We start from the raw sequence: 13,200 nt of genomic DNA, 5'->3' as shown, positions 1-13,200 counted from the left end.
ATAATCCATTTGTAACTTACTTACCAGAGCCAGTTTCACCGATTCTCCTTGTTATTTAACAATCTATTCATTGCTCTGTTACTTACCTGAGCCAGTGTCACCAATTCTCCTTGTTACTTAACAAAAAATCCACTTGTAACTGAGTTACTTACCTGAGCCAGTGTCAAATCGAAACTCCACACTACCATTTTTAATAGCTAAAGAAGCAAAATCTCCCTGTCCACTTTCACTCTGTGCTGAGTATACAAGAATTCCATCCTTAACATCTCTTGGCTTTATCCTCATATTTAGGTTGAGGTTACGTAATGCTTCAGGTGCAGGGTATGCCAGGAAAGAATCTCCAGAGAGAGATGGCTCAACAATAACTACCTCTGAAATCAACCATTGATTAGATACACAATTAGAAACATGATATGGTAAATTGTATGACAATTATTTACTTCATCTTTCTGTAAAACACGTTATTTTGATTTCTAACATCTTTCTTAGTTATTTGCCAAAGCCAGTGTCACTGATTCTCATTTTTACTTAACTTAATACTTAACAATCCATACTTAACTTTGTTAATTGCCAGAGCCACCATCACTCCATATTATTAAACAACAATCCATTTTATATAAGCCATACAAATATTTCTAACTACTGTTACCTTTGATAAAGTCAGCTTGCTAAAGAAAATTGAAACCGTTGTACCGTTTTTATCTTCCAATTAAGTCACTTTCAAAGTTTTTGTAATCTTCATTTCAAAAGTTCTACTCTACCCTTTATTAAAGAACTATAATTGCCTCTGTCAACTACAAAGGCCAATTTAAAAGAACAAAAATTATATTTTCTTAATAAATTTGTCATGCAATAAAATTCAGTTTTACTTCTAATAATATCAATACTACAGTTAACTTTTAAATATGCTATCATAGAATACACGAGAAATATGCATATCTGTCTAAACTGAAACACGATGAATAAAACTCAAATAACTTAAAATCTAAATAATAAATATGTTGACAATATTTATTCATCACAGGTATTAAATCTTTCTTTTTTTTCATAATTAACACACTGAGTGCCGTAACGTATAACTAATCATCAACATTGTGGTGCCAAATACACTATGAAGATTTACAATTAACCCAGCTTTATATAAGTGTCACATATGAAAATGTTAGGTTTTATGACCTCACAGAGGTACCCTATACGATGTGACCAACTGGTGAGTCTCATGGCTCTAAAAGAAAAATATAATGTGAGTGTGCTTAGTGACCCACCAGTGGGAGTCACTCTAACTCAATTATTTCTATTTGTAATCACCACTGCCTAAACTGTTGCTTCTATTATTTTCTGAATAATTTCTGTCCAAAACAGCTTATGTGACAACTGGTAAATTTTATGGATCCTCAAATGTAAAGGAAGATTCATCAGAATGTTACCAGGAACCCTCTCCTGATTGCTTCAATTGCTTTTATTTCCCAAGTTTTCTGTGTTCCATCAAATATGTGCAATATCGAAATGAAGTAGATATAAAAGTGTACCATTTACAAAGTGCCAGATAATATTCCCAACATCCTTAGCTTTAGTGAAGGAATAATACATGAAAAACTGTACTGTTACCCTTCAGTGAGTCACACAGCAGCCAAAATGTTAAAATTAGTCTAATTTTGCATAAGCATACACTTTGAAATAATTTAAACATTTAAATAAGCAATAAAGATCTCTAATTCTCTTTAAGAAAGTTAGCACACAGTGGAGTAAAATATCATCATAGCTTTCATGGACTCTATGTTTTTAACCCATCACAACTTATTTCGAAATAATATTGAATTTCCATCAATGCACTAATGAAAGTCTTCATAAGTCACAAAAATGAGTATATTTGCACTTTACATTTTCAAACTGTATCTACACAACAAGAAAATCCATGGTTACTAAAACACAATTTTTTTTTTATTAATCTATACTTTCTAAATATTTCACTAAATTAAGAGATCAGACTTCACTGCAACTAGTACCTTTAACTACAGAAAAGAAGCTATATTTAAGTAACTTCATTAAACTATTTTTTCTTACAAATCAGTTCAAAGTATTTCCCTACAGCATTAAAAAGAATAATATGATGATGCTTAATATTAATAACTGTCCAAAAAAATAAATGGTAACACCTGAAAGTCTCAACTCTAGGAAGCACTTTAGCATCCATCATTAAGGGATATAAACTGCATATAGAATTTTCTGATAATTGTTATAAATTAAATAACATGAAAAGAGATAAAAATTATTAAGATTACTGAATTACAAATTTTAGAACAATTAATGCTAATTTATGGAATTTGAAAAATTAAACAATATCTTACTGAAGAACAGTTATATTCAAACAGTGAGCACACATTGCACTACCTCTTAAACATAAACTTCACTAGCTAGAACTTAATTCAAACAAAGTAGCAATCGCTCTAAATACTAACCTCTTTCACAACGAAATCCAGTTCTTCCAAAAGGACAGTAGCAGTCAAATCCACCACCTGGTTTATTAATACACCGACCTTCTCCACAAACACCAGGATAACAAGCTTCAGCCACCTTCTCACAATCATCACCAGAAAACCCTGATGGACAAATACACTTGTAACCTGTTTCAGTCAAAGCTTCTTGACACACACCACTATGAAGACATGGATTCCTTCCACAGGTTTCACAACTACCAATCCCATATGATTCAGCATCTTGGATCAGCTCATGGTCTTTGTCTGCAATCCTGAACTTACTTATACAACCTAGAGAAACAAGAACAACTGATAGTAGCATGGCCTTTATCTTATTAATATGACAAAGCATTTTGACTTGCAAATCGCCAATCAGATAGATGCCTTTTATTCATAAACATGTTTCCTTATGGATATGGTGGGAGGCCAAAGACGACGTGTGACAAAGAAAAGTTGAGATTCCTTACTGCCCTCAGTTCCAACAAGAACTAACTGTTCTCTACTATCTCAATTGTGTCAAAGCAATTTTCAGACAGATTTAATATTTTATCACTTAACATCTTTTAAAAACCTTATCAAACTAAAATTATATTTGCTTGGACCTTTTTCCTTCCAAAGAATTTTCATATAGAAGTTTCACAAGTGTTTACAAGTTAATACTGAGGACACATTAAGATTTTTAGTTAGCTATGTTATATGGGGGCATATCATGGGTTTCATACCTTTTATAGTAACAAAGTTTCCATTGATTATTTAGTTAGCTGCCATGGTTCAGAGTTTCTAAAATTATTTTGTTCTAGTTGTTTTGTCCTTTGTTCTCTAGTGGGTGATGTCTATTCTGCCTGCAGGGATATTTTTGACGTTGTATGTAGTCTACAATCTAGACTGAACAGGTTAACACTGAAATATTCTTTGCTGGTATACTCGGATGTTGACTGAAGCCTACAATCAACCAATGTTATTACAGAACAGAGGTCACGAGGTGACGGCATACACTAGACAAATAAAGCAAATTAACATCCAAGTTTAGCAGATATCCATCTTGAGAGACGGAATGCTGGTAAGCTATTCACTGATCTAGTAGAGGTGATCATCCAATTATCTACACAAGTGTACACTGTTTTTTTATGTTGAACCTAAATAAATATTGTTTTCTCTGTCATTTAAATGTGTTCAATGTGTTGTTGATGTGGAATTGGGCACTTGTTGAGCCTGAGACCACTTGGAGAGGTTTCCATAGGACTTCCAGGCTGTCATCATTCATAACGCAGCAGTCCAAGTTCTGATCCAGACCATATTAGCCAAGTAGGATTGAAAATGCTGGTGGTGAATAGTCTCTGCCAGTTAGAGTTGTTTCTCCAGCAGGTGAGACAATTGGCAACCAAGGATCAAAGCTATTTGGATGACTACTGACTGAAAGGGCATCACAAATCTTTATTTTCTAAGCAACTGAGTGAAATTTTTAATTAGAAATGTCACATTATCTTGAAAATGTGTTGCTTTACCAGTGCCTACTTTATGGGTGTAACCAGATGTTATAATGCACATTAGCCTATATATTCAGTTAAACTTTTGAGCAATGGAATTTGCCTAACCTTTGTAATAGGGATCAAATTCTATATGCACCAGGTTATCTTGACTTTTAAACTAGTCACCAGTTTTTCCATTCTCTTCTGATGAGTATTCCTGAAACCTTTTTTTCAGTTGCTTGATAAACTGCTGGTGTAGTTGATGATCATGATGAAGAGGTGTCAGCTTGGCTGAATATGCCCATTAAAATAGCCCAGCTAATGGTCAGCTTTCTTCACCACTCAATTAGTGAAACAGATACCAGAGGATGAGCTTGAGGTTCATCTATGTTGGATGTTTACAGGAATGTCCACTGAGAAATTTCATTATCACGAAGATACAATGTAGGCTGTGGAAATATTAATATTACTTTTTATTACTTCTTATTCTTTTTTATGTTTTGATTATTGTAAAGGATTTGATTGTTATGCATTGTATTTTCTTTACATATCATGTATTTCATATTAAAGTGTTATTTTGTGTAAAGATCGTTTTGTTTTTACTTTTATGGCTATAAACGTTTCTCTTGTACCTACTTCATTATTGCAGGGTATTTTATTTTTACATTTTGCATTGTTTAATCAGTAATTCATTTTTTTCATGCGCTTATACGAAGTATGTTAGATTACTGCCTCCTAAAGCTGATAGGTATTCATTGTTAGTTTATTTCTTTTTATATACGTGCTTGATATAAAAGTTACATTCTTTGGTACCATATTATTATCTTTAGTAAAGGGTATTTTTGTTCTTTAAGTGCATACCTATTAACTGCTTGTTCTTTGTTAAGAAGTTGTGTTGTCCACATGACATGTAAGTGTTTTAGGAGTAAGGTAAAGTTAACACACTTCTGGATCATGAGTTTAAATAATGACTGGTTCTAAAGTTTAAATGTTGGTCTGAGGACAGGCTTGAGAGAGACAAGTGTCATACATGGGCATATTATGGATTTTCTGCATTCTGTAGTAACAAAATTATTGATTATTTACTTCCCAGCGACTTCACCCTTTTTCTCTAGTAGGTGATGTCTACTCTGCCCACAGTGATATTTCAATATTGTTGTAAAATCTGCATTGGACAGATTAGTGCTGAAATATCTTTTGCTTGCAGATTGTGACATTGACTCAACAAAGGCTGTCAGGGAACAGAAGTCATGAAGTGATGCCATTCACTGGACAAAGAAAGTTAACATTCTGGATCCAGACATACTTTCTTTGTTCAGTTCTACTTAGCTTTCATTGTGACTGGTTCAGCAGAGATTCATCTTGAGAGACTGAAAGCTGGTGAGCTATTCACTCAACCAGTAGAGTTGACCATCCACTTGTCTATGCACAGTTTTTCTTGTATTGAATCTAAATAAATATTGAATTTTAAGTTGTGTAACAGATTGAACACATTTGAATGACAGAGAAAACAGTCAAGTTATCAACTACAGAATACTGCCATTATTTCTTGATTGAATCTGCTGTTATTTGCAAGTTTGGCTGTCTGATACTTGTTGATGAATCAGTTATTTGAAAATACCACAGCTTTACCTGCTATGAAATGAAAACTAGATACTGTTGAAATAAATACATAATAAAACAAGTTTTCATCTTGATTGCAGCCTACCATTATTATGAAACAGACTATTGGAACAAATATATTACAAAACATGTTTATCTTGACTGTATCCTACCACTGTTATATGATAAGTTCTTACATAATAGTTTACCTACTTCTGAATATTTTACTGTAAAAAGGTTCACACACACTGTTAGACATAAGGATTAGTTACTATAGAATCCTTTATTTTATGTAACAGTAATAATAATAATAATATTAAAAAAATGCTTATATAGCTATAGTGCAGCTACTTCACATTTTATACACATAAATGATGAAGCATTAGCACATTTTGGCTTGACATAGTTGCATGTCCCCAGATCTCTGTAGCATTACTATGCTTTGCAAGCTGATTGTGCTTCACACAATACATGTTGGCTTTTGATCTCAAAAATTATAACTCCCCCCTTCAAACATCCTGCATACAGACCTGAGGCCTGTTATATTTGTTAATACTGTGTTCTTAAACTATTCTCTTAAGGACTTTCAAGAATTAGAAAAGTGTATAACAACAGTATTTCAACCACATTATCTCGATTGCTTACAACAATCTAGAGTTGTTCAAGATTAAGTGGGATATAACAAACATGGTAGTGGTTGAAACACTATATAAGCCATTTTGTTTCAACAACAATTATTATGGTGTTAATGCTTTTTATAAGCTGGTGAAGCATGCTTATAATTAATCATATGTGTCATATAGTGTTAAAAAATACAATAGGCCTAACATAATGTCTTATATCAAAGTCAAATATCTTTCTTGAAATATTTTTAGTTCAACTTTTCAATGATGATACACAACTATCATTCATCCACATAAACTAGCATCAGTTACAATTATAATCTATACATTTAGAACTAGTTTTGTCATAAACATATTACTTACGAATAACAGTTGCAAGATAAGAACACCGAGTGATATCGAATAAGTTCCAGAGAAGGATGGAAATAATAAACCTAAATTCACTTACCAACAAACCCTGGAATGGATTCAACTGCATCCTTTGGCAATTTACTAAAATCTGGAACACCACCAATGTACAATGGTTCTACCAGGTCTAAACCAAGAAATCGACCAGGAGCAGAGCCAGTGGCTTCGGGTTGATCATCTACATTCACTATACCTAAAACAAGTTAAAAGAAACAAGTCAAGTGTTAGTAATTTGACACTTAATAACAGAAATTAATTCAAGATAGTGAAGTGAAACCACATTATATGAGCTCAACTATGGATTTTTTACAATACATTTTCATTGTGTAGTAAAAATACTGCTACCCAGTCTGATCAAAAACTTATCAAAATGGTGTCATATTTATGAAAATACTGCTACCCAGTCTGATAGAAAACTTATCAAAATGGTGTCATATTTATGAAAATACTGCTACCCAGTCTGATAGAAAACTCGTCAAACTGGTGTCATATTTATGAAAATACTGCTACCCAGTCTGATAGAAAACTCGTCAAACTGGTGTCATATTTATGAAAATACTGCTACCCAGTCTGATAGAAAACATAACAAAATGGTGTCATATTTATGAAAATGCTGCTACCAAGTCTGATAGAAAACTCAGTGAAAATGTTATTAACTGTGCTTAAAGAAATAAATATTTCATTTGCCATGTAAACTGGTATTTAAAACATGTGCATTAAGAATACCTCCAGTATATTCTTGTGTTCAAACAATAATTCCTCAATAACTTGATTAGATTTATGTCTGGCTGTAAAAATCGTTCATGTGATGATGCTGATCACAAACAATTATCATTAAATATTTTTTGAAAGATTTGATCATTTATTTCAATAAAAAATCAGAGTGAAGAAAGCATATCTTATGATGTTATTGAATGTATAGAACAATATTACAAAGAAAAAAATGAGTTAAGGAAAACTAGACATAAACTGTCTCCAGGGTAATAATACCATGTAAAAATAAACTTTTTGATGCATTTTCTCCATGATACTTCATATGAATCTAATATGCTTCAACAGTTTCTAGGTAACATCAAATCTTTACTAGTTTAATAACATTCATAAAGCTGAAAAAAAAATTCTTTATTAATCTATTTCCACTGAAAACCAGATGATCCTTTCTAATCTGTTTTCTGCTTGTAATGATTTCTCCAAGTGTGAGAACGGTTTATTGAAAAATAACACGATAAAAATTAAAGTTAACATTTTCCTACATTGAAAACGTATTTCAAAAAGGTACTTACCTTCCCCTCACCCAAAGCTATCCCACCCTTGATTGGCCCTCTAAGCATTGATAAAAAATGTTCCACTAATAGAGCACTAGTCTATTATTCCCCTTTATTTTCGTGCCAATTCAGAACATGTGCATACCATGTGACTACCCTTCACCAATCATACTGTGTCACCTATAATATCACAGGTAGCTCCCTCTACTATTCTAGCACAATCCTCACTTTCCAGAATTGGCAGTTACACAATAAAACACCGGCATATCAGTGGGGAGGAAAATTGGGTGAATGGAAGTAAGTACCTATCAGAAATACATTTTCAGTGTTAGAAAATGTTAGCTTCTGAAACAGTACTATCTCTTCTAACCCAAAACTAGAATCCCACATTGAAAAGATGGAGGGGCCAGAGAAGGCACGAAAATATCAAAATAAGCAGATAATAACTGCTTGAAAAGAAAAGGTGTACCAGTAGAAGAAAGTAAGGCACACCTGTGGGGTATAGCACTAGTTCTGGAACAGGTAAGCTTCTCAACCAGTAATAAAACAATAATATAGATAGGGGTGGAATGTATGAGTAACAGCACCATATACTTAAGATGTACATCACTGTTTTGGAGCAGTGTGGTAGAACTAGGATGTGAATCAGCATAGAGTGGGCATGTAAAATGTCTAGTATGCAATCGACAGTGGGCCCGAAGAATTATGTGCCCAGGGAAGATTCCTGGGGCATACTGGAGAAAGTCCATTGATTTATTGTCTCACTGAGTGGGTACTTAAGTTATGGGTTTGATTTCTTTCAGTGTACAACCCCACTCAGGAGAAAACCTCCATGGTCCATCACTGCAGCAACTGGAAACTAGAGTGGTAAGAACTCCCGTGCTCCTTTAAAGAAAAAAAAAGGGGGGGATATGCACTGGGGAGTCCAAAGGAATGACACACTGCTGTCCAGAAGACATTCCAATGCAGCCCTAAAAAGTCTATTTGTTGAATTTCAAGTGAACACCAGCTACCAAGATCAATGGTACACAAAGTCCTACACAAGAGATTGCATCTTTACTCGTATAAAATGCACACATTGAGCTTTCTCCTGCGTAGTTGCCATCTTCATTCAAACTTCAACCATTAGCAACCGGACACTTTGATTACAAATAGATCACGGAAAACAGAGGAATTCCAAGGAATGAGAACCATGAAAGGAGACGGTATGTGCTAAATAACATAGCAGGGAATGAACTGGATAAAGTAGTTGATCTGGATCAGAATAGGAGTGCAGGCAAAAAGTGGAAGTTAAAGAAGTAGAAGAAAAGGCTAAACAACCTTTCCAGGCAGCCATTGTCCTGGGAATGAAGGCCCGATTTGGATAGAGGATAACATACAAGGAAAGGTAAAGGATGCATGAAACATTAATGCGTATATATATTGGAACGATGACGACTGCATGCCAAGAGGGAAGGAAATAGATCTTATGGAAAAGATGGTACAAGGTACAAGGAATACATTGCAATGGGTTCAAAGGGAGAACTAGACAGGGAATGAAGGACAACAGTGAGATCTCAATCTGGCAGAACAAAGGGATGTGATGGATGAACTCGACAAAAGGAGTGGAAAGGAAGGAAATAATCTGTGAAGAGAAGGCTTTCCAGAAAGGGAAGAACAGGAGGTGTTTGACAGGGCAGCTTTATAAATAGCAACAGTGGAAACAGACAAAGCCTGATCAAACAACCAGGTGAAGAACTGGGACAAGTGAGGAACAGAAGGATGGGATGATCAGAAACCATGGTGAATATATTAAAGTCTGAAATAAGACCAATGTCTCTGGTACATAGACAAGGAGGAAGGACAAATGGTATGGGCAAGGAAAGATGCTATATAAGGGGCAAGTCCCTCAGCTGAGGCAAGGGACTGGACAAAAGCCACACGTGAAGGTAGAGTTTGGTGATGTTGGATAAAACATGTCCAATCACGGTTGTTGAAGGAGAAATTAGAAAAGAGGCTGTTGTTCCAGTAAGGGCCAAAGTAGAGGGAACCACATCTGAGATGGCCAATATAGAGCAACCAGCGGAACATGATATGGAATGGTCTGGATAAAAGAAATGAGCTTGATCGGAGGGTAGGTATAAAGGTGAACCCTCCAATTGTGATTGAAATGCATGCACCTCCAGAGTTGTGGGGTGAGAAAGTTTGGTATTCCAGCGAGTGGCAAACACATATATACAGTGTTCCCAGTTGAGAACATACCCACAGAAATACTTGAGGATGAAGGAACCACTCCTTTGGGAGAATCTGGTTGGGACAGGATAAGCAATACACCACATGATTCATAATTCTGGGAATATGACACACCAGAGCCTTCATGTGTTAGTCGTTGGCCTAGTACAGGAGATCCAGAGTTTGAAAACAGAGACTTGGACTTGGTTCCCCCTTGCTTGGTGGCATAGCTGATAACAGTGGAATTGTCAGAATGAACCATAACCACCTGCCCCTATAGGAGCAGGAGAAAATTATACAAAGCCAGATGAACTGTGAAAGGTTCTAGTGTCAATATGGAGAGTAGCCTCCTTGACTAACCACCAATCCAAAATCTCCTGGGAATCGAGGAAAGCCCCCTCCCAACCCACCAAGGAAGCATTTGTGAACAGATGAGATTTGGGACAAAGTGGAGGAATGAGAACCCCCATCATGGTCAAGTCCCTGTTGAGCCTTTAAGCAAGGTCAATCCTGATTCCAGGTGGAAGGGTGATGGGATGGCCCAAGGGATTGTGGGGAGAAGTTCCACTGGTCGAGAAGCAACCCATGAAGGGAATGCATGTGCACCTGACCTAAGGGAATGTGATCTTCCAAGGAAACCCACATCCCCAAAAGAGATAGAACCTCTCGTGCAGAAGGAGAAGAAGGTAGAGCCTTTATGACTGCCCGCTCCATATCACAGAGCCAAAGTGGAAAAGGCTGAGCCCAACCAAGATGGGAATTGAAGAGACCCCCCTCCAAATGAACAAGATACTCCACGGGGGTAATAAAGGACTTCTCCAACTTCATGAGAAACCCCACCCGAGCAGCTTCTCGAAGAAGTAAGTCGGTGTGAGTGCCTGATTGTGCACAGGAAGAGGTGAGCAGTAGCAAGTCGGTGTGAGTGCCTGATTGTGCACAGGAAGAGGTGAGCAGTAGCAAGTCGGTGTGAGCAAAACCAGTAAATATACTGAAAATGATACAAAAACAAAGTAATAATTAAATTATAAGTGCAAGTTTAAATTAAAGTAACCTAGAAGGTAAAAGAAGTATAAAAACCTAACTTACCAAATACTAGGTAAAGAAGACATGAAAGACCTAAATTATTGAGTGCAGAAATTAGGTCCATCAACAAAAGCACAAACAAACTTGCTAAACATGGGCATACCTACAGAGAGTGAGGGATACACATTGAAAAACTTATCACCAACTTCCTGGAAAAAAAGAACAATACCTAACCCAGTAGGTTATATGGAAGCATGGTAACATAAAGTTCTGTAGAAAGAAATTTCCACACAGTAGTTATATCCTTTACAAAAATTATACGAAAGGAAGAAATCATCGATTTAGCGTAAGACATGATCTCCCTGAAAATGAAGCATATACTTTTCCAGCATAATGGAGATAAACATTATATATGTACTGATTATTTTCCAACAGATTCAGATCTGAAGAAAGACATACTACTAACTTCGTTCCCCACTACACCACCACCAAAACAAAGATTGTACACTCTTAGACAAGAGCTACAAATCTAATCGAATGGAATGGGTATGTTCAATGATGAAAAAAACCACTGGGTGTCAATGTGACAATTCCTCCTAGTGAAATGTTCAATGATGAAAAAACCACTGGGTGTCAATGTGACAATTCCTCCAAGTGAAATGACTACCAATTTAGGCACTAGATCATCTACATTAGCCGTAACTATCGAGTCGATAAATAGACAAATTGTAAATTCCCACGTTCTACTTATTTATACATAAAAGTGAAAATATAATTTATATTTTTTTAAACTAACAGGAATTAATTCTATGTTCAGCATACAGCGTTTTCTTACCAATCTTCTGGTTACGAATAATTCTCACTGTATGCCACTTCCCTATTTCTAAAGGTTGGTGGCTTCGAATAATGGCTGGTCCAGACCCAAGTTCATATCGAAGTTCAACATAACCATCTTTCATTAAGAGAGTCATAAAGTCTCCAGTGCCTTCTTGTTGACCATTGTATAAAAGCAGACCTAAAAGGTGAGATATTATTAGTAAGAATCATTACTGAATAACTGTGAATCATATACAAAAAAAAAATAACTACAGCACAAGACAGTTTTATACAAAAAAATTTCTTAGTAAAAAAAATAAAAAATAGAAGTTAATTAAAGACAATTATGTATCAATAAATATAATGAATTCAAATAAGACCAGAGTCAGTAAAACTTGAGGCTAAATATATATTATGTATATATTGTACGTCATAGTAGTTAAAAAAGATCAACTGAAACAAATCTCCATTTCAAAATAAGTACTCTCAAATGTTAAGCAAAAAGATTAGAAGAACTTGAACTGCTACACACTGGAAATATTTGTTAGAACTTGTTCTCTTCAAGAAAGTTTGCTTCTATAATAAACCATATTTATACAATCTCTAACATTTAAACATTCTCACGTTTTTGATTCCTTATGTGATGAAACCACTTTTAATTAATATTTTTTGCCTTAGTTGTTCTGTATCCTAAATTGTATCCAAAATGCATTTATCTTAGTGGTTCTAACCTGATCTACTTAAGTTTCTTTATTCTTTCTTAAATAAACTTTTTAGTTCTATCATGACTGGAAATTTTTCACATTAGCATTTCTTTCCTTTTTTTTTTATCACACACATCTTTCAAAAACTTGTCGACAAACTCGTTATATGGCTAAATAATTACTGTAAATAGTTATTGTTTTACAAGTAACTCTCAAGATCTATTTGAGAAGTAAGATTAGCATTAGCCATTTTCAGACAAAATAATGCTAAGAAAACAAAGATATCACTAGAAAAATAAACAACATCATGATTATATGGAATAAAAAAACCTATTTCATGTATGAAACTTAATTGAATGGATGGCAACTGCTTGTAGTACATCCTCTATACTTGTGTTGCTGTCCATTCCACTAAGTTTCATACATGAATACTCTGCTCAATCAATCTATCAAAGAATACTATTTCATGTACTTCATAAAATTTTCTCAGATTATTTTAAACATAAAAACATTGCTCATTCATTTTTCATGTTGCTGTCAAATTGGTTAAAACAATATTTCAGATATTTTTATGTTGACTATTGAAATTACATTTTAGAAAT

The 13,200-nt window shown here is 34.7% G+C and overlaps 1 protein-coding gene across 1 annotated transcript in view; it reads right to left on the bottom strand.

Moving 5' to 3' along the window:
• Positions 1-13,200, bottom strand: part of LOC106468138 (basement membrane-specific heparan sulfate proteoglycan core protein-like) — a 151,119-nt gene that overhangs the window by 25,666 nt on the left and 112,253 nt on the right. The window contains exons 43-46 of the mRNA XM_022396444.1: positions 11,914-12,093; positions 6,620-6,772; positions 2,460-2,768; positions 153-371 (exon numbers count right to left, since the gene is read on the bottom strand). Coding sequence (XP_022252152.1) covers positions 153-371; positions 2,460-2,768; positions 6,620-6,772; positions 11,914-12,093 — 861 coding nt within the window. The remainder of the gene's footprint in view (positions 1-152; positions 372-2,459; positions 2,769-6,619; positions 6,773-11,913; positions 12,094-13,200) is intronic.

The sequence above is a fragment of the Limulus polyphemus genome, unplaced genomic scaffold, assembly GCF_000517525.1.
Source record: "Limulus polyphemus unplaced genomic scaffold, Limulus_polyphemus-2.1.2 Scaffold2886, whole genome shotgun sequence".
Classification (NCBI taxonomy): Eukaryota; Metazoa; Arthropoda; class Merostomata; order Xiphosura; family Limulidae; genus Limulus; species Limulus polyphemus.
The sequence above is the reverse complement of the archived record's forward strand: the minus strand, read 5'-3'. Positions and strand labels throughout refer to the sequence as shown.